Here is a 23,278-nt window from a genome sequence, read left to right on the forward strand (position 1 = left end):
ATCAGGGTCTTGCCTGAATCTTCTAATATTAAATTTGCATTCCCTAACCTTAGATAGCAATTACTATTGTGTGGAAACATCAGTTTAGACATACAAATGCGTCCTTCAATGCAGTGGATAAAGTAATAAGGTTGAAAGCCTAGCCCTATTATAGGCAGTGCCTGGCACACACCTGCTTAGCGCCAGAATACTCTCACTGGCGATAGTGTGCTTAACAAATACCCCATAACAAAAAAATGGTCCGGGAATACTGACCAATATTGACAGTGAAATGGTTTTCTGAAAAATGCAAAAAGACCTTACTAGTTGGACTAGCACACTAATAACATTTATAGAAATGTCCCACAATGTTCATTTTAGTCCCGCTTTCCAACAGTATGGTGAAGAGACATTACTAGTACTGAAAAGTTCATATTTGATGGTCCCTAGGACATTCAATTAGGGATTCATCCTATATCTGGCACGAATAAGAACCAAAAAAAGGTTATGTAACTTGCATAATCATCATTCAAAACCAGATCATAAAACTGGAACCTGTTTTCGGTAATACATCTGACATCGTTAAAATTCTGGAACATATATATTTTCAATAATAAACAGGCTCCTTCCAAAAACTAAATATATAAAAAATAAAACAAGTAACCTGCTGAAATGACCACCAACTTAGTGCCAGAAACAAACTTCTTTTCTACAGACTCAAGAAACCTTGTCTCTTCTTTGAGCCTCTCTAATGTTAAATATAGACTATTGTAATGGAAATGTGTATAGGCTTATCAGGTCACCAACAGCTTTAAAAAAACTGAAAAAATAAAACTGTCAGATTAAGTATTGACCTCTAAGTGGCCACATGTAGGTACATAAACAAAACGTTTAAGTAAAACTTGCAGGGTAAAAAAAAAATTAAAAAAAAAAACAAAACGACAAGTATGGAAACGCTCCTTTTCCTGCACAAGAATGCTACTATGTAACATCTGCATCACTGTTCCCAAAAGGTAACAGATACCTACAAATTTAGAAAAAAATGTAAAACCAACTTTATTCGGGCAGAATCTAGTCCTTAAACCTATGATACACAACACTGCTGTTATTGTTATTTTTAGCACACGTATAACACACAAGCAGTCTGCCATTAGCATGACGCAACAAGTCATTTTCCAATCCCTCTCTCCCTTTCGTTTTGAACTTGTGCTTCTTAGCGGCACCTAGCAAGTTGATACCTACACAAATTATAAATGACGTGCATAAGCGGGACATTGCAATGTAGAGGAAGAGGGCTAACTGGAATGTTACTCTTGTTCTCTAATCATCAAATTCCATGCATAAACTAAACAGCAAATCTTGCTGTGACTCATCCGTCTGGTTACAGAATGCGGCAGGTAGGCCACAGAGAGTCTTTCCATTGCTTTAGGCTGCGTGTACTGGAGGAGCAGTCTCGCCCTTAAGGAAAGTACCAGACAAGCCAGGGTCTCCAACAGGTGTGTATGGCAGGGCTGAGGCATTAACATCCCACCAGTCCAATGTCTCTGAGTGGACAAATGTACTTTCTGCTCATTACATAAAAACTATTTCTTCATATTGTATTTGTTAGTTTAGGCTAAAAAAAAATGAAACACTGATCGAGTAGCTCGGATCTCTGCTGAATGGACAAAAAACTGGTTTGATGCAGTTTAAGGTACCCCATTCAGTAAGCAACAGAACATGATCATTTTAAGGCAGTAACCTCCCTCAAGAGGGCTCCACCCTTTGCATGGCTCACCTTCAGCTGATAGAAGTCATCCGTCCCATCCTTCCTTGCCAAACACTGAACAATACTTGGCACAGGAGAGTTACCCAACCGGGGACCTAGAAGCACAGAACAGAATGAAGTCATTTTCCTGCGAAATAAGCCATGACTAACGTAGTGTTGTGTAAATATTCGGCGGTCACGCTGTTTACATGAATCCAGTACAAGTTCCCATTTTCAGTCGAGTACAACACGCCCTTGCCAAGTCACTTCTCAAACTCGAAAAAGCGTGTGAGTACATAAGTGGCAAACCCATATTGTAACATTACCAGCAAATTAACTTTACGTGAGATTAGTATAAAAAGATTAGAAAGACTCATCCCTCTCACAAAATTCGTAAAGGGTTTTAAAGTTTCCTTATACATAATGCATGCACTATTTTCGTTTTTTTTTTGTCTCAATCAATCGCCACATATTTACTAAATATTTTAGTACGTGACAAGGTTTCTTGTGCGTTTGGAGAAGTTGTCATATTAAGATGCACTATTTCTATATCATAGAGAACGAAACCCACACTAACCACCGTTCTTGTTTCCCAATATTTACCCTGAAGTAGAGATATTAACCACATTCCCGTTCTGTGTCCAACAATTACAACATACAAGAAGAAAGCGCAAGCCAGTTTCACCTGGTCACTGTCTAAATTTACCACTTGGGAAAGCTAACATTTTTAGCTTCTTGCAGAACGCTTCCCTGGCCAAAATCCAGTGTAACCTCTTGTTTACACCATTTTTTGTTTGTGTCTTTTAGTAGATATTTTAGTAGGAGACAATGTTTCTTGCGCTTTTGGAGAAGCTTTTACATATGAAGATGTATTTTCCCAATGTGGAATGTCTGGTAAATGCAACTACGACAAATGTATTGTTACTCCTTTCAGAAAGAGCACCACGTTAGGGAAAGGAATCTCAAGTCGCTCATGTTTGACAACACAACCCAAGTCTAACCCTTTAAGATAATAACCCGTATGGAGAGTGCTTAAAGCCGATGAGCATTCAGTCAAATGGCAAGCGCTACATGTTTTCTGTCTCTTAACAGCATCTCCAGCTTTCCTTTGTGTGAAGAAATCAATTTTCTCTTTTTCCTTGGCGAGAAATAGATGTTAGCATTTTCATCTCTTTTAGGGGCTGCTTGGTTTGCTCGTTTGGGGGTATGGATCGTCTAAAAGCCTTGCTTTTATTTCCCTCATGGAAAATCACTGCAAGAGTTTTTGTATTTTTAAAAGACAAGTTTAGCGGATGAGGCTTGGCCACTTCCAAGATTGCCGGCTCCCGCAAAGGCACTAGCACCAACTTCAATTATCCCGTCCCTGGGGCACTCAAACTATCGGTGGCGGGACTGCTGAATGCTGCAGGGAACTAACACAGTGGGCTCCTACGGTGCAGAGTGCACCGAGGGAGCCACCGGGTGTAATGACGTATGGACTGGGAGCACCCAATGGGTCCAACTCTAGGCAGTGCTTGAGAGGAAGAGCAAGTCTATGCCTTCGAGAAAGCCTGTGAGCTGGACTGCACCGCTGCTGGGAGTGCAGTGCAATGGGACATACCACTCCATAACACAAGAGATCAGCAGGTATTGTACTGCTGTGATCTGAGAAAGAGAGGCGTGAAGCTGCAGGGGAGGGGAGACGTTGCGCTGTCTTAGGACAGCATAGCACTGAGCCCCAGAATTGAAGAAAAAGAGTGCCAGTGCCCCACCATCTGGCAACACAACCATCTGTAAGGCAGAAAGACACAGAGAGTAACTCGATTAGCAAAACCTAATGGATAACACTGGGCCAAACGGGAGAATACCTTTCCACATGAGTGACTCCAAAGAATAGCCTTTACTTCTCTGCGCGACCCTGTTAACTAACCACTTACTCTGAGGTGCACTAAAAGGCTCCTAGAAGCCTTGCTCAATAGCTAAAGAACTGATGCCCACTCCAGAGCGCTGAATGGCAACACAAGTGGAGACATTTATCTGAGGAACCGATGCCCCACGACTTACACTGTCACCTTATAGTCATCCTGGCCAGTGTAGGTTTGCATTGGGGCCAATGAATGCCTGGAAGCATTTCATCAGTCACCTTTAATCCTGCCTGAAGGTGAGCAGAACTAAGTAATAGCCCACTCATAAAAAATAGCAGGCATACCCCACAGGGAAGGGCCGGTGTGTGGGATAGTTCTGACATCTTCTCCATTTTCCACTCTCCCTTCCTTCCACCATGGATGCCACGAGGCAGAGTGACGCTCTAATTTTTTTCATAGAAGTAGTGGCTGGAAGGCAGAAATCGAGCCAGAATGACACATCCAACATCAAGTTTGAAATCATAATGAGGTAATTCACCTGTATTAAAACTGCATTGGACTCAGTCCAAGACCACAACGAGATTACGACTAAATAACTCCTTGCACCTGAAAGAGGTACATACCTGGGCGGTAAGCTATGGAAAATACGAAGAAAGCTTGTGGAGGTAGAAGACTGGAATCAGAGAACGTACAATTCATGGGAGAACCAGAGGGTTTTGAGACTGATGACATGGAAGGTTTCCTGGCTACTTTCCTCCCAGAGATTACAGGGCTAACATTTACTCCTCCATAAAAGAGTTCCCAAAAATGCACTGAATTTGCCTACACAAGAACAGAAATGGACATCACCCCAGCAGATTATCACATGCCTTCTACAAAAGGCCAGTCAACGTAGGTCACCAGAGAAGCAGCACCATGGACCCTTTAACTAGAATGATGCTAAAATCTATATGGGAGAAAATGTCTCCCATGAGACAATGATTTGGAGGAAAACGTTTATGGAATTACGACCACAGTGCTCCAAAAGCTAAAAATCCAATACGGTCTACTGGAACCTGTCACAATGCTGCCTGTGATAAACAGCTCGTTTGTGAATGGGGAGCCAGTGGAGCTCCTTCAGGTGTTGTGTAATGTGAGTGGGGGTATCCAAGGTTGAGAATGATTCTGGCCCCCAAGTGCTGAGTGGTCTGCAGCCTTCTGATGAGTTTTTTGTTCCTCCTAGCATAGAGGGTGCTCCTGTAGTCCAGCTTGCTTGTGACAAGACTATGTATGACAGTTTTGGGAATCATTTAAAAAGTTTCCTCAGCATCTTCTGCACATGGAAGGATGAGGTGGCGAATGAGTACATTTGGATTGTCATGTAGTGTTTGCAGTCAGTAACAATCCCTGGTTTGTTGGGTGGTGGGGTGGGTGTCGATCTGTTGGCCATTATTCTTTCGTTCTTGTCAGTGTTCAGCTGCAAACAGTTGGTCTTCATCCGTTGAACGATTCCAGTCATGCAGGAACTGAACTTGATCTGGTAGCAGGCGTCTTGTCCGTGAAGTATGGAATGAGTTGCCCACCATCGGCACAGGAGTTATGATGCTGACTAGAGGGATCATGTATGCATTGAGGAGGGTCGAGCTCTGGGAGAATCCAAGCATAGCTCCAAAGATAAGGTTGAAGGTGTAAGGTGCCAAACTAACTGACTAGGTACAACCCCAACCCTTACCAAAGCCACCTTTTTCTTGGATACACACCAGACTGTACTCCAGGACAAGACACACACCACCCCAGATCCTAGAAGTAACACACACTTAACAGGTAACAATTAATCTGTCCTCTGCTCTAGTTGCCAACCTATGACACCGAACCTCCCATTTTGTCCAGATTGTAAACAGAACATGGTCAGAGAAATGGCAGTGCAATAGTATCTTAAGAATCTCTGTATACTGTTGTTGAATGTGAATGGATTAACGCACTATAACAAAAAGATGATGACCCATACGTACATTGCCACCAAATCTTCTGATATAGCTCTACTTCAAGAGACACGCTTATCACAAGTAGAATCAGAAAAAATAAATACAGATTAGTTGGTAGAGTAATCAGCAGTTATTAAACAGGCAGGTAGGTGACACCCCCATCACCGGGTACATTGACATCCCCTAAGAAATGTGGAGTAGCCATTCTCAGGAAGAAACTACAATGTACAGTTCGAAAATTGTGGATAGACCAGATGAGTAGAAATGTCTTTGCCAAGACAAAAACAGTAGACATGACACTAGTGGTGGGATCCCCTCATGCACACAATCATAACAGGACTGACTTCTTATTATCACTTACCAGACTTCTTACTGTATTCAGACACAAAAGAAGTGATAGTAGGGGACTGGAACCTTACTTTAGACTATGCGGACAGGTACTGCCCATCTGAAAACGCCAATGCCAAGGACAGAGTAATACTGATGGAGATAATTAAGGAGAATAACATGACTGATTTGTGGTGCCTAACACACCCAAGAGATATGGGATACACTTTTTTTCATGCGCATGGAACATGTTCAGGGATAGACTACGTTCTTTGCCCACCCCCATACACAATATGATGAAGGACTGTATAAAAGTGGAAGGCAGAATATCAGACCATGGCCCAGGAATACTGCCACTGTAATTAGGCCATGTCGCGCCCACAGTTAAATGTTGGCAATTAAATATGTCCTATCACAAAATGCCTATAGTAATGAGACGCTCTCAGCCTATCTGTGCCAATATTGAGACGAAAACAAGGCCTTGGTCTTATCAACCCAAGCTCCTTGGGGAGCACACAAGGCCACCATTCAAGGGGAATTGATGAAGGACTCTGCCTAAAAGGAAAAAAGACAGCCAAGGCAAAGTACAGCAGCCAGAGGTAAGATATACCCACACTAACACGGCAGTACAATCAACATCCTATGCCACAAATCATGAAACAACTTGAAAAAGCAAAGTTGGATCTGGACTGTCACTTTACCCCACAAGCAGAATATGCTCTTACACCTAAAAAGGTTTCACTATGAGTAGGGGGAAAATCTGGATAATTGGTAGCAAAACAGCTTTGTTAGTGAGAGGCCTACCTAGCAATACCGGCCATAAGAGATCAGAGAGACCTCGTAGTCACCCACCAAGTGGAATAACCGAAGCCTCTGCCCAACTCTTAACTACCCTATACAGCTCAGAAGTGTGTGAGAATCCACAGAACAAGTAATTTTTGTAGCGTGTGCGCCTTTGCACTTTGTCAGAGAAAGGCAGACTGCTACTAGAAGGAGAAATAACGAAAGAACAGATAACTGATGCCATTTCAAACCTGTCCCCTACAGGGCCTGTAGGGAAGATGGATTCCCTGCTGAGTTCTAGAACTAAACAAGCAAGGTTATGCGCCAAATACAATAAAGTAACTGCAACCCTTGTTTTAAAAGGTGGACAAAGGGCCCACTCAGTGTGCCAGTTATTCTGTCTCCCCCTCCAGCCCCCCCCCTCAACCCTACCCCCAGCACCCTGAGACCCTACCGGGTGAGTAGCACACTTAAATTATTGATTGATTGATTGATTCTCCAATAAGAAATCATGTCTATGGCCACTGAGATAGCTCCTGCATCAACGGAGTATGATTTATGAGTCCGACTTAGCACACATTTTGCGATCGATTTGATAAACCTCAATAAGAAAGACTCAACTTATTAATTTAAAAGGTTCTCTCATTTTAATTGGGAAGCATACTGCTTAAAATTATCCACTCTACATATTTACCAGTCTATTGTTTGTTTTCATTTCCATTTTTTAACTTGATATGGTTAACACCTGTTGCTGCACACCCACAATACAGCGCACAGCTAAAATGTCGTTGGTCAGTATTTCAGTATTATTATTTTATCTGCTTTGGAGCCATCTCTCTTTCCAGAGTCCAACATGTTTTGGGAGGATCCTTCCTGCCTCTCTACTGGCATCTCCTACCTCTCCACTGGTATCACTAACTAGTGCATTATGTGATCTGAAATCTGATCTGTGATTTCATTTTTAGTACTATTCAGAAAGGATTACAGAGGAAAGTGGATTATTTGAATTGGATAAATGGCCATCTCAAAGGATGAGACCACCACATGCTAGATGTCACACAAATGCCTCAAAATTGAATAAAATAAACCTGTGCTCTGGTAATGTGACACAAAGCAGTCGGGCGTAAATCAAAGGCAATGGAGTAAAGCATTTAAGCAATGCATGCACAGTAGAAAAAGTCACACGAAAACAATAAAACAGCACTACTAATTTTGAAATGGGAAGAAATAATTATGAGCAAGATGTCAACTATCCAATAAGGGGAACTGAGGATATGATTTAAAGGATTTAAGTGTAAATAGCACTAAAAAAAACAGAACAAAGCACCAATGATAGTCTATGGAAGCAGTACACAGAGGTGTGATTTTGGGCTGAAGGATGTCAGGCAAAGGAAAACCGCAAAGTCTATCTCAGGTCCAGTTGTCACTGGTCAGTTGGTACTTTCAGATGTGGCCACACAGGAGGTCAGGAGGTCAGCCAACTGCACCTTGGAGTCCACTTCTTTGTCCTCGGTACAAGAAGAAGCAGGTCCAGTCCTTCAGGGCTCCACTCAGGTCATAGACATCAGGTTCAGTGCTCTTCTGATCATCCAGTATGTGATCTGTGCATTGGGGTACCACATTTATGATTGGCTCCAGCTTGTGGGTGGGCATGACTCCTGGGCACTCACTACTCAATGAGGTAAAAGTACCCGGGCCACCCAACACAATTTCTCAGTAGTTCCTGTTTGTCCTACTGCAAACAACCTCACAGTACCCCTCACTTTAAAAATAAATAAATAAATAAAAATAAAAAAAACAAGATTGGAAAACCCTTCCTTCCTTGAGTAGAGCTTATGCACCCATCCAGAGCTGTAGCAAGTGTAATGACCAACTCCGTGATCACTCAAAACCAAATATGGGGGAAGCTTTCCTTCCATTGGGTTTGGTGCTATCTTGACTAGTGGGGACAAAGCAAAACCTGAGGCCTTTCTAAGTGTCACCTAATATATGCTTGGGACTGGGCAGGTCCATTTGAAGTTAATTAAGTTTCTGGGCCCACACCAACTGGTCTTCTTGTCAGAGGAAATAAAAACCTCTCCAATCCCAGGCCACTGTCTCTGCTCTGGGAGTAGTTTTCGCACCTAATTCAGGCCAAGTACATGTTGAGTAGTTGCTGGAAAGTTAATGGAAATTAGCCTCCAGCAGCTTCAGGAAACTTACTAAAAGTTACATTTGTAATATATTTGATTAAAAAAATCTGACTTCACCACTAGACTGAATAAAATAAATTGACTGGAGTCTGTAGTTGTCAAAATTAAAGATTAAAAAGATTTATCTATACATAGACTTTTCCTATGTGCCAGTCACCGTCTGACAAGTGACGATGTTTTGGAGCTTGTCACCGCAGGAGAATGACAAATCTAATGTCGAACATGTTCCACTTTTAAATATATGCACCCTCCCTTGTGGGTGGCTTATTAAATATTTAAAATATGTTTTCCTACTTGTCAAAATGGTGATTTTGACTGGACTGTTCAGCAGGGATCGAGCTGCTGCTGTTAGACTACACAGCCTGAAGCCAAGTTTTCACTGCTACTGTAATGGATGGCAAAATAGGTGCAGCAGTCTAAAAGTGCCATTTAATATCCATGCCGTGTGTGGTACTTCTGCAACATATACTATGACCTAATAGGAAAGTTAAGTGTGCCAATCAGTTATTTTTGCCAATTTCAACATGTTTTAAGAGTCAGAGGAATTACACTGGGCACCACACAGCTGTGTCCCAGGTGTCCAAAATAATCACCAGGTAACACACCCCTTCCACTCCCTCCACTTCTTCCCACCCAAGAAAAGGAAAAACCAAAACCAGGGTGACCATCCAAAAAAGGGTCATTTTACAACAGACTGTAAGATCACAAAAGACTTAAACCTTGATTAACCAAGTTATTAGGGGGTAAATTAGGGAAACACTACTCACTGGAAAAAATATTAACAGTAATACTTTTTGGTTAGCAGTTCCATTATCACACCTGGCAGCACCAGAGCCTGCTTATATGTTGCTGCTGTGCCTTGCTTCATTAGGATCATGCTGTTGGTGCACGCTCACACGAACGTGCACTGCCAGAGTTCAAGTCTACAATACAAACACATACTGCAGGCACCACAGCAAACAGGTCAGAATCTCGGTCAATCAAATTCCATGGTTGTTCATCAACAGACACCACACCTGTCATCTTGCATAATCTGCAACTGCCTTTTCACACCTCCATACAGATGATGCTGAATCTCCAAGTGGCCCTGTGTGCTCACACCCATCTTTCCAACTTCTTCAGAGGGGTGAAAAGGGTGCCACAGACCAGATCTGCACTGAAGGGCATTCTGCTGCAGCACCAGTAGCACAGCATTCCACTTATATTCCATCTTCCCTGTGGTGCCAATGCCATCTTCTATCCTGGATACAAGTCAAGACTCAGAAGGCTTACTTTCACCAATAATTTCTTACCAAACATCTACCACAAAGTGATAAAAATAATAATCAAACTACCCACCGTACCCTCTAGACGATCCAGCCCAGTAAAGAAAACATCCACTTGTGCCCCAATTAACTCATACCCAACAGATGAAACCCCAGCACTTATCTCTGCCTCACACTCTTCATTATAAAAAACATCGACCCAAAACAGAACTAAAATCTATCTGGACCAGCCCGACTTCACTGCCCAAAACAAACAGTAATTAAATGCGAAGCTAATGAAGCAAACTGATGGGTTTATCTAGCCAAACCGACACAGATGAAAGGAAACCCACAGTTTTATTGTTGCGGTCTGCTCCAATGCACTTGAAAATCACAAGCCTCATGACCAAGGTTCATTACTGCCATGAAATAAGCATGTTAGGAAGGGTCATTGAAACATAAGGATGCTAGTCTCAATACCACCAAAAAGGGCTGGTGGATGGTAAGTCCTGGACTCGATGCAGCCAACAATAACCTCCAAAGTTTAACTTTTCAACTTAAATATGTCATGAAATGATCTACTAAGTTTACCTCTCCGCTAGTCTGCAACACACTATCCTTTACTGTTCCCTATAGCTATAAAAGAACGTTGAGCTTCTCACCTAGGATGAAGGGCCCAGCTCTCTTGGCATTGCTTCCAGAAATTCCTGTGGAGAGTGCCTTTGCAGTGGCAGACGTTTCACCGGCTCCCCTCTCCGATGCTCTCCGCTTCATTCTCAGACCTGCAAAGAAAACAGAGCGCTGCAATCATTTAACTGGGAGTTAATTGTCTTTATATATAGATGTTTTAGTGGAATTCTGAAGCTCAGGTGTGTGATCCGAATAGACATGGATCAAACAAGGATTATCTTCTGAATGGTGGCACACTGATCCTCACAACGGCTTGGCCACCATTTATGTTAATCAGTCTCAGAGGTACAGCATCTCAGCCAAATGCTCCAGACTCCTATTTTGCACTATCTTTCAAGTGACTGGGAAGCCACCATTACAATGTAGAACGTTTCAACTGTTACGCCACCAACAGTTTCCAACACAGTGCAGAATTGGCCTGGTTATGAAAAATCAAGTGGGAGGCATAACACCTAGCAAGATCAAAGCCATACTGCTAATGGATGCATACATTTCTTTAGCTTGTACAAGGCAGTATGCTGAGACGCGTACTACAGCCTGTCACAGCTATGCACACCAAGATATTATCAGAGGCTACATTTATCATTCCAATAACCTCAACCTTGTCACCAAAATCTCTAAAAAAATTGTCTAGAAATTATTTGAGGGTGCATATCATGTAATAACCCTTAAAACTGTTGGACTCATTGCTAAAAATATGCTCATAACGCCTGCAGTTCAAACATCACACAGAGAATAAAGTCCATCTCTTACAAAAAGGCTCACATTCTAACACCATAAAATACTAAAAGTGCATAGACACTGAACAGAAGTATTGTGTGCACACTACAGCAGTCCGATTGCAAACATCAAAAGTTAGTAAATTGCAGATCTCAGTATAAATGCCTTTATGATTTAACGTTGGTGCCCAACTGTGTTATCCTTTTCATTTGATTTGGGTTGGTGTGTAGGTGTTGAGATATCTTGGCCAAATCACTACCACTCTCTCCTCCAGTTCCATCATACATCAAATCTAAAGAACGCACACACACAAACTCTGTCAGTAATCAAGATCATGAAAAATGTCTATACCAGTATGCGAGAAGTACAATTAAAGAAATACAGAGGAAAGAGCAGAGGAAAAGAAGGTTAGTAGTGATAGTTTCTGGCTAGGAAAGAAACTTTCGATTTTGAGCCACACAATTTAGCATTTTCTTACAAATTGCCATCGGTGCGCTTTAATGGGCAACAGGAACCTTGCTTGTTTTTAAATCGTGAGATGGAGACTGCCTTTCTCGCGTCTGTCACGGCCAAGAAGAGGAGGTACTCACTGACAATAGAGCTGGTGTATTTCCATAAACGCAAAGTGTGACTTTCCCAGCAAGTGGACTGTGCTCATCGTATGCTGTTCCACGGACTTTCCGTGATGGGGATACGTCCCACAATGGAGACATTTCCTGCACCGCAGGTTTATGGGTTGGGGCGGAATCTGCACATGAAACACACACTCTCTCTTTCAATGCAAGGAAAGATAGCACAGGCTGAGAATGCTGCATTCTCCGCACAGAATCAATGCACACAAAGCACAGTGCACTTATGTGGTTCATCTTACTGCAACGGTGTTTCCTATATCATTATGAATGGTAAATGTTGAAAAATATTTTATTGCAGCACTTGTTTCTGTCTCCCGCTATACAGGGAGTGCAGAATTATTAGGCAAGTTGTATTTTTGAGGATTAATTTTATTATTGAACAACCACCATGTTCTCAATGAACCCAAAAAACTCATTAATATCAAAGCTGAATATTTTTGGAAGTAGTTTTTAGTTTGTTTTTAGTTTTAGCTATGTTAGGGGGATATCTGTGTGTGCAGGTGACTATTACTGTGCATAATTATTAGGCAACTTAACAAAAAAAACTATATACCCAAGTCAATTATTTATTATTACCAGTGAAACCAATATAACATCTCAACATTCACAAATATACATTTCTGACATTCAAAAACAAAACAAAAACAAATCAGTGACCAATATAGCCACCTTTCTTTGCAAGGACAATCAAAAGCCTGCCATCCATGGATTCTGTCAGTGTTTTGATTTGTTCACCATCAACATTGCGTGCAGCAGCAACCACAGCCTCCCAGACACTGTTCAGAGAGGTGTACTGTTTTCCCTCCTTGTAAATCTCACATTTGATGATGGACCACAGGTTCTCAATGGGGTTCAGATCAGGTGAACAAGGAGGCCATGTCATTAGATTTCCTTCTTTTATACCCTTTCTTGACAGCCACGCTGTGGAGTACTTGGACGCGTGTGATGGAGCATTGTCCTGCATGAGAATCATGTTTTTCTTGAAGGATGCAGACTTCTTCCTGTACCACTGCTTGAAGAAGGTGTCTTCCAGGAACTGGCAGTAGGACTGGGAGTTGAGCTTGACTCCATCCTCAACCCGAAAAGGCCCCACAAGCTCATCTTTGATGATACCAGCCCAAACCAGTACTCCACCTCCACCTTGCTGGCGTCTGAGTCGGACTGGAGCTCTCTGCCCTTTACCAATCCAGCCACGGGCCCATCCATCTGGCCCATCAAGACTCACTCTCATTTCATCAGTCCATAAAACCTTAGAAAAATCAGTCTTGAGATATTTCTTGGCCCAGTCTTGACGTTTCAGCTTGTGTGTCTTGTTCAGTGGTGGTCGTCTTTCAGCCTTTCTTACCTTGGCCATGTCTCTGAGTATTGCACACCTTGTGCTTTTGGGCACTCCAGTGATGTTGCAGCTCTGAAATATGGCCAAACTGGTGGCAAGTGGCATCGTGGCAGCTGCACGCTTGACTTTTCTCAGTTCATGGGCAGTTATTTTGCGCCTTGGTTTTTCCACACGCTTCTTGCGACCCTGTTGACTATTTTGAATGAAACGCTTGATCGTTCGATCACGCTTCAGAAGCTTTGCAATTTTAAGAGTGCTGCATCCCTCTGCAAGATATCTCACTATTTTTGACTTTTCTGAGCCTGTCAAGTCCTTCTTTTGACCCATTTTGCCAAAGGAAAGGAAGTTGCCTAATAATTATGCACACCTGATATAGGGTGTTGATGTCATTAAACCACACCCCTTCTCATTACAGAGATGCACATCACCTAATATGCTTAATTGGTAGTAGGCTTTCGAGCCTATACAGCTTGGAGTAAGACAACATGCATAAAGAGGATGATGTGGTCAAAATACTCATTTGCCTAATAATTCTGCACTCCCTGTAGAGGTATGCGTGTCTTCCAATTCCATGGTTCTCACCCTATCGACCTCAGAGGAGTGAAAAGCTCAGTGGACCATTCTGCTGAGGTTCAAACTAGTTATCTGCGTGTTGTACACTACACAGGTCGCTACAGCCCGTAGACGACTACTTCAGCTTCTTCATATAGCAAACAATGCACAGCTCCGACTTCCACAACCACTATTTACGTCAAGGTCAAGATCCTCCATTTGCTTCCAAAGCAAACTGTAAAGATTGGCTACTTCTTATGTCACAAAGTGCTACTTTGCATTCTTACAAACAAGTGGCGCATTATTATCCGCAACGTTTATAAACTGTGCCTAGTGTAATCTACTGCTCGAAAGGAAAAATGTAATTCTAGAGTCCAGTTCGTTTTTTTACCGAAAAAAAACTGAACCATCAAGCACGTTACTGGTTTGCTTGGTTGTCCGTTAAATAAGGAGAGGTCATACGAAATCTAACCGCTGGACAGCGAACTCCCATACTACTATTCAGGGACACTATGTAATCCATAGTCTACAGTTCATAACTGGTGTGACCGTGAATTAATGAATACAGTGGCTTGAAATAATGGGAGCCAAGAGTGAGGTCGATGCTCCTGCACGAGTTTCCGTGACCAGAATCCTTCCCCCCTCCCCCCCCCCCTTAAAGGCCGTTTCCGCTCAAGGTAATTAAAATATAGATCAATTTACCTATTAAAGTTGAGGCACATGCACCGATGTTCCTCTTCGCCCTTCTGACGTGATACGGTGGACAACAAACCCATGCGGAAGGGATTACCGTGGACTCGAGAGATGCTTTGTGTAATCAGCCCTAGCGGGGATACCACGCTACAGTAGCAACAACGGGATCTGGCGTGATGCAATGCAAAGCGCCCAATGACACAGCTGGGAAGGGAGGGCTCATTCAGCACAAGGGGAAGAAGGATGGAAACTCGCATCAGCCGCGCATCCGATGCAATCCAGGGCACACAAGGCTCAGTTCTCCTCTCTACCCAGCCTTCAGGCACCACTGGTCGAAAAAGAGAACTGCTCGTGATACAACAAAAGCGGGGCACAATTGTCGCTACTTAAGCGTTACTGAGAAGAACTACAGAATAAGGCTCTTCAGGAATAAATAAACTGAGTACAGCAATTAAAAATACAGAGAGGGAAGGGTCGAGGGTCGTTGTGACCAACAGTAGGTTTTAAAACCACAGTCAAAATGCACGTTCACGAGAAGACACATTTACTTATTTATGGCCTTTGCTGAGCGTACACCCGCCCATTGCAAGCTTCGGAGCGGGGAGTGAAACTGCAATTTATGAAGGCATTCGTGGTAAATGACACCTGGGCAAACAGATATATGGATGGTAATAGATTTTGGCAGATTTTAAGAGCTACTGTTGAGCGTTCACACAAAACAAGACTACTTGCTATAACGATGCCTTGCGGGAGTAATTCTACGAGGTAGTAACGCGGAAGTCAAATGGTATGTACCCACCATGTGGTGGGATTTAAAGGGTACAAACCAGGTAAGCTAGAATTGGTTTACACGGAGGGCTCGAGGGCAGGTAGGGGCTAGAGCTCCTAAATGATGATGTACGAGCTTTTCCCATGTCAAGTGGGAGGCAGGGTCTCGATCTGTGCTACTATGATGCTCCAAAGCCTCGGTGCACAACCTGAGAAACACTTCCTGGTCTTATTTCCAATATAGATCTCTGCAACTTTTACAATCCCAACACCATTCATTATTAAGCACATTAACACCACCTTGTACAATTTACCCTGATTCCTCTATACACTTTGCAGTAGATTGTACAAAAGTGGATTACAACACAGCAGAAATACACAATCTGTTTTCCCTCTGGATAAGCAATAGGATTAGTGTGGTGCAAACTGGGAAGGGATACAGCAAAAGGCATATGTAAGGAGAAACAGTTATTGCAAGTAAAAATATGACTTTCCTCAAGAACAAAACAGCGCCAACTAGAACACCGACATCCAATAAGAAACTTCTTGTCTCCTGCCTCAACTCAAGACCACAATCTTAAACACCGAGCATCTTAAAAAATGTTGTTTTCAAGAAATTGGGAACCTAAACTACTGAGCACATTGAGGATGATAGTGCGAAAAAGGTGTCACCGTGTTTTATCATAAATTAATTTATTGAGTTTCAAGCCCCTAAAGCAGCACATTGGGGGACGGTAGTATGCGTCATCAGTGGTTCTTAACCTGGACTACCACTTGATCACCAAACGAACCTAGGGACCTCAACTGAATCACTATTGGAATCCGGACCCATTACTGGAAGCCGGTGACCCAGGCCTGAGCATTTTCTAAGTTTTAAACCCCAAAACAATACACAAAAAATAGAGAAACAGACATTCATTAAATGAATACACAAATGCTAAAATATTTTATTTAATTCACAAACAAATATTTTAAAAAAACAATCCAAATTTGTATTTTATTGGGAAGAGTGGAGCTTTTCTAAATAGCGAATCTGAATGGAAAGTATGAATGTTCTGCGGCAGAATTATGGCTGCAAATCATTTATATTTCACAGACTCTTTGAAGGAAGTGGTAACTCATTCCCAAATGGGAAGGGGTCCTCAAGAGACCACTTTTCCTTTGAGAACAGGAAACAAATATTTTTCAAGAGCATGCAGTGGTCCCACGGACCGCTGCCAACTCCTAAAAAATGAAAGTTCAAAATTTTCTTTTTTCTTTCTCAACACATCCAGTTTTCCTTTAAGTAAAACAGGCTGCGTTTAAGAAAAGACTGCTTTATTTAAAAGCAATCACAGTCATGGTGTTCTGCTGACCCCAGCAGGACACCATCCCTGGGATGGCTGTGATTAATAATTGGTTGCAAATTGCAACCCACCAAATAAATAATAATGAGGTAGGTTGCAATTTCCCCACTAGGAATCGCAAACGAAACTCAGAAGAGTTTCATATATTTGAAATTGCCATTTCCTAAATGAGATTCGCAGGAAATCACAATTAGGAAATCCACAAGTCAAATCTTCGAATATGTATACCTAAATTTCTACCACAGAGAGCTGGAATATAGGAGTGTACAGGGAGTGCAGAATTATTAGGCAAGTTGTATTTTTGAGGATTAATTTTATTATTGAACAACAACCATGTTCTCAATGAACCCAAAAAACTCATTAATATCAAAGCTGAATATTTTTGGAAGTAGTTTTTAGTTTGTTTTTAGTTTTAGCTATGTTAGGGGGATATCTGTGTGTGCAGGTGACTATCACTGTGCATAATTATTAGGCAACTTAACAAATAAAAATATATACCCAGTTCAATTATTTATTATTACCAGTGAAACCAATATAACATCTCAACATTCACAAATATACATTTCTGACATTCAAAAACAAAACAAAAACAAATCAGTGACCAATATAGCCACCTTTCTTTGCAAGGACACTCAAAAGCCTGCCATCCATGGTTTCTGTCAGTGTTTTGATCTGTTCACCATCAACATTGCGTGCAGCAGCAACCACAGCCTCCCAGACACTGTTCAGAGAGGTGTACTGTTTTCCCTCCTTGTAAATCTCACATTTGATGATGGACCACAGGTTCTCAATGGGGTTCAGATCAGGTGAACAAGGAGGCCATGTCATTAGATTTCCTTCTTTTATACCCTTTCTTGCCAGCCACGCTGTGGAGTACTTGGACGCGTGTGATGGAGCATTGTCCTGCATGAAAATCATGTTTTTCTTGAAGGATGCAGACTTCTTCCTGTACCACTGCTTGAAGAAGGTGTCTTCCAGGAACTGGCAGTAGGACTGGGAGTTGAGCATGACTCCATCCTCAACCCGAAAAGGCCCCACAAGCTCATCTTTGATGATACCAGCCCAAACCAGTACTCCACCTCCACCTTGCTGGCGTCTGAGTCGCACTGGAGCTCTCTGCCCTTTACCAATCCAGCCTCGGGCCCATCGATCTGGCCCATCAAGACTCACTCTCATTTCAACAGTCCATAAAACCTTAGAAAAATCAGTCTTGAGATATTTCTTGGCCCAGTCTTGACGTTTCAGCTTGTGTGTCTTGTTCAGTGGTGGTCGTCTTTCAGCCTTTCTTACCTTGGCCATGTCTCTGAGTATTGCACACCTTGTGCTTTTGGGCACTCCAGTGATGTTGCAGCTCTGAAATATGGCCAAACTGGTGGCAAGTGGCATTGTGGCAGCTGCACGCTTGACTTTTCTCAGTTCATGGGCAGTTATTTTGCGCCTTGGTTTTTCCACACGCTTCTTGCGACCCTGTTGACTATTTTGAATGAAACGCTTGATTGTTCGATGATCACGCTTCAGAAGCTTTGCAATTTTAAGAGTGCTGCATCCCTCTGCAAGATATCTCACTATTTTTGACTTTTCTGAGCCTGTCAAGTCCTTCTTTTGACCCATTTTGCCAAAGGAAAGGAAGTGGCCTAATAATTATGCACACCTGATATAGGGTGTTGATGTCATTAGACCACACCCCTTCTCATTACAGAGATGCACATCACCTAATATGCTTAATTGGTAGTAGGCTTTCGAGCCTATACAGCTTGGAGTAAGACAACATGCATAAAGAGGATGATGTGGTCAAAATACTCATTTGCCTAATAATTCTGCACTCCCTGTATAAAGGGATATCTGCTCAAGGGACAAATCACAAAATGACACCTGTTATTCTATTCCTCAAAGAGCCGGACAATCTTAGGACATAACTAGCATGAGCTAAAACCAGGAAGACTACAGCCTAGCGAGAGTACGTAAAATTAGTCACTCATTGCCCCATTTAAGTAAGTGCTATAATAAGATCGGGGTGTTTGAACAGTCTGTTCGGTTCTCAAAAATACAACATATTCAGTGAGATAGCTCAGTGGACTTTTGCAGACACTGCAGGGATCTGTGTACGCCCAAAGTCACAAGTTAGAATCTCAGTCGGTACACTCAGCTTTGCACCCTTTCTAGGTTAATAAAGTGAGTGCAGAGAAATTGGGTAATAATTAACACCCGTTGTTATGGCCTAAGGACAAACAAATGGTAGAATGCGCTAAATAAATGTAGTAACCATTACAGTATAAACCGAGAAAGGAGCTGTGGATAACCTTCCTTCAGCCTTTACTCAGTTATACATAGTGGCTCAGCATGCGCTGCCAGAGGCGCGGCTAAAAATGAAAGTTGCGGGCTAAACTAAGTTAACTCTACTTTTGGACTAAAGAGGCATCCTCCCTGAACTGACAATGTTATAGGCCTCACTGTCAACACATTCGACTGCCCATCTCATGGACATTAGCCCATTCCACATGGGGTTTGCACTGCTGTTTCTTTCTATAGCAGTTTTTACTGACCAACTGATGTACTTTCTGTCAGGCAAATTATATTTGTGCAGGAACGAAAAACAGACCAACAATCTTTGTCATTACTACCTCTTATGACCTGAAAGTTGTCAGGAAAACAAAAGCAGGTGAACAGGACTGCTGAAATATACTACCATTTTCCCCGTACTCACATTCAATAGTTACGTTTTTCAGACACTCGCATAAATCAACTGTTGAGACAGTATACACATGATGAAAATTGAACACTGGCAATGACGATCCATTCATTAAGTGCAGGATGCCCCCACACCTTCAATCCTCACAACAATGTATAATTTTCATGTTCCAAGTAACTTGTTTGTGATAAACTCAGTCACTGTCTAGAGACACAAGCTTTTATTGGGTAGCCAATTCGACATCTAGAAGTAAATGCCTGAATCGATAATTAGTTACTTTACAATACCGTTTCTCACCCCCTTCATCCAATTACTTGCTGAATAACCGCTGTTCAGTGTCTGAATCAAGAGTGTGATCGTGGAGTAAGCAAAGAGAGAAACACAGTTTTGCAACAGTGTACTCTTTCACCTAATACTTGTGAATGTCTCATTTTGTGCTTGGAAGTATTTGAACTTCTGGACTTCTGTTGGGAAATGGCCTCTCTGAAGGGTCACCCCAAACTTTTTGCCTCCCTCCTCCTCTTTTTTCTGAACTCGTTTTTGTTGGCTTTAGGGCTTTGGGCACTTTATCACTGCTAACCACTGCTAAAGTGCATGTGCTCTCTCCCTAAAACATGGTAACATTGGCTCATATACAATTGGAATATTTAATTTTCTTTTAAGTCCCTAGTAACATGCACTATATGTGCACAGGGCCTGTAAATTAAATGCTACTACTGGGCATGCAGCACTGGTTGTGACACCCACATAAGCAGACCCTTATCCGTATCTCAGGCTGCCACTGAAAGGTCTGTGTGTGCAGTTTCGTTGCCACTTCGACTTTGCATTTAAGACTACTTGCCAAGCCTTAAACTCCCCTTTTATTAAATAGAAGTCACCCCTAAGGTAGGCCCAAGGCAGCCCGTAGGGCAGGGTGCTATGTAGATAAAAGGCAGGACATGTACTTGCAAGTTACACATGTCCTGGTAGTGAAGAACACCCAAAGTCGTTTTTCCCTACTGTGAAGCCTGTTCTTCTCATAGGCCAGCATTGAAAATTCCCTTATATACCTCTGTGCTGATTGACAGCTCCCCTTGTACATTCCACCACGCCATAAACACAGGACACTCAGCAAACTGATGGGTCTACCTGGGCAGGAAGAGTGGAGGGGCTCTCCCTTATACTTCCAAGGCCAGTGGCCTGCCCTCACACAAAGGACTGATAACAAATAGCCCGCCCCCAACCTCCCCCTCAAGCACTCTTTGAAGTTTTCCCCACATCAAAGGCACTTTTGGGTGTATATATACTGGGTCTGTGACCCCTACCAAATTGGAGACTTCTGGACCTGCAACTGGACTCCCCGTCGGACAGCCTGGCTGCCCTCATCTGGACTGCTTTGCTGGAAGGCCTGCTTGTTGCTCTGATGCCTGCTGGCCACTGACTCTGCTGGAAGGACTCTGCCTTACCCCACATGTGCTCTCTAAGAGCTTGGAGTGCGCTTGCCTCCTGTTCTGAAGTCTCAAGCCATCAAAGACTTCACCAAAGAGAAGAAAATCAAGTGCGATGGAAAATCAATGCAACGCCTGCAAAATTCGACACAACGCCTGCTGGATCAACGCAACACCTGTCTCGCGACTGAAGAATCTCTGCATCGCCTGCCAGATCGAAGCAGTGCCTGTTGCCTCTTTACAACACATTCTGGATTTTTCAGGCATCGTCCCTGGGTGCCAAAATTTCCCGTATCACCGTGAGGAACCAAAGATGCGCTCCCGGAACCAGACACATCACCTTGCCGCGTGGAAAGAAATGACGCATTGCCTCGGACGTGACGGAAAAGATGATGCATCACTTTAATTTCCGATGCATCTTGCCTTCTGCGTCATTATTTTTGATGCATCCCAGGTACTGTGTGTTAAAAGGATGCAACCACTGATTCTTAAAGATTGAGACTCACCTAAACCTTTAAAAAGTGATATCTTGACTTAAGCATTTTGGATATTTGTAATTTTAGTCTTATTCTATTCAGATAAATAGTATCTATTTTCCTAAACTGGTGTGGAGTACTTTTTGTGGTGTTTCCACTGCGTTACTGTACGAGATATTGCACAAATACTTTACACATTGCCTTCTAAGTTAAGCCTGCCTTCTCTGTGCCTAGCTACCAAAGGGTGAGCACAGGTTAATTTAGTTTGTACTGTGATTTACCCTCACTAGGATTGTAGCGCCTACTTGAACAGGGTGCATACATCTGCTCTGCCAACTAGAGACCTAATTTCTAACAGTGAGTCTGTACATCTAACTTCCCTTTCACTTCAGACACAGTGAGCAGGTGTGTCCAGCATGAAGTACTCCATGTGCATTGATTTGTTGGGGAGGCATCCAATCTTGAATTTAGTTTAGGATTCTATAGTTTATTGAGACTATCTTTGATATCCATAGGATGTGGTAAATTTCTCTGTAGATGAGTTCTCAACACTTCTCAGTTTTTGACTTGCAAATTCCAAGGGGTTGAACACTCAAAAACATCCAAAGTTTCCAAGCACACCTAAGGTGCACTAACTAATCTTCCGATTTGTCCCCCTTCAATTTACTATAAATGTTGAAACAGGCTGGAGCCCATACCCTGGATGCTAAGCATGCTGCTGTTAAAGTGCAAACTATACTCTACTTTAGCCTGGAGATTGTGAAAGGTTCAATGTTGTGCAGACTATTCTAGTTCACAGACGAAAATACAACAAAAAAGTTTATGATAAACCAAGAAAAAAACATTTCAGTAAAAGACTTCAATCACTACCCTCACCACTGAAAACCCAATACACCAAGTCAAAGCCCTCATCACCACGGTGCACTCAAAAACGTAACGACAATGCATGTATTTAATGAAAACAGAAAAGATAATGGAGAATACAAAAACTTACACTCTACTCCGCCACATATCTCATATCTCAAACATAAACAAAGCCTCCTACTACAAAACCATGATCATTGAGGTAGCTAACAGAAGCAAAGCCCTCATCAAGGCCTTCCAACACTCTACAAATTATCTCCCAGAAACCACAACCCTGCTTCCAGCAACAAATGCAACAGTATTAGCCTCTGAGAAAGATGGAAAAGATAAAATCGATCCAACATGATTACCACTTCCAGAGCCACCTCAATTCCAGCCATCTCCCATCACCTCACCACCAAATGAACCTCATGGAATAGATTCAAAAATTGGTTTTGCCAATATCCTGAAGCCTGTCAATGCAACCTTCTATAAAGACAACACCTTTTCTTATTCCATCATCAAGTTACTCCAAGTAAAGGCTTTCACAGCTCTTCTCCACATTGTCAACATCTCCTTAACAAAGGAAAATTTCCCACCATACTTAGGACAGGTCACATCATATCCCTGCTAAAGAAATCACACAGCATGACTAAATTCTAGACTCTTATCCACCTTCCATCTCTAGGAAAAGATACAAAAAGAGATTCACCATCTAGCAATGTGGGCATCAGCAAGAATAATCTTCTACACAGCTACAAATCAGATTTCAAACCACACTGCAGCGCTGAGGCAGCTACTCTTCAAGTAGAGGTCCTCTTCAACAACATGATCAATTCCCGCCCCCTTTGCTGCTCTGGTCAAGACATTAAAACCATGCATTGGATCTCCATGTGCCACCTTGAAATGGCTAATTTCTTGCTGTACTAACCTACACCAGCTCACGCAAATTTGTCTGTCAAGATCATAGATACTTCCATTTTCCTGCAACATACTCCAGGACTCCACCCTTTCTCTCATCATCTT

At 42.4% G+C, this 23,278-nt stretch overlaps 1 protein-coding gene across 3 annotated transcripts in view; it reads right to left on the minus strand.

Annotated features, from left to right (window-relative positions):
- Nucleotides 1-23,278, minus strand: part of STK40 (serine/threonine kinase 40) — a 354,611-nt gene that overhangs the window by 249,041 nt on the left and 82,292 nt on the right. For all 3 annotated transcript variants that reach the window (XM_069223947.1, XM_069223948.1, XM_069223949.1), the window contains exons 3-4: nt 10,743-10,862; nt 1,757-1,842 (exon numbers count right to left, since the gene is read on the minus strand). In XM_069223947.1, coding sequence (XP_069080048.1) covers nt 1,757-1,842; nt 10,743-10,862 — 206 coding nt within the window. The remainder of the gene's footprint in view (nt 1-1,756; nt 1,843-10,742; nt 10,863-23,278) is intronic.

The sequence above is a fragment of the Pleurodeles waltl genome, chromosome 3_1, assembly GCF_031143425.1.
Source record: "Pleurodeles waltl isolate 20211129_DDA chromosome 3_1, aPleWal1.hap1.20221129, whole genome shotgun sequence".
In the NCBI taxonomy this organism is placed as follows: domain Eukaryota; kingdom Metazoa; phylum Chordata; class Amphibia; order Caudata; family Salamandridae; genus Pleurodeles; species Pleurodeles waltl.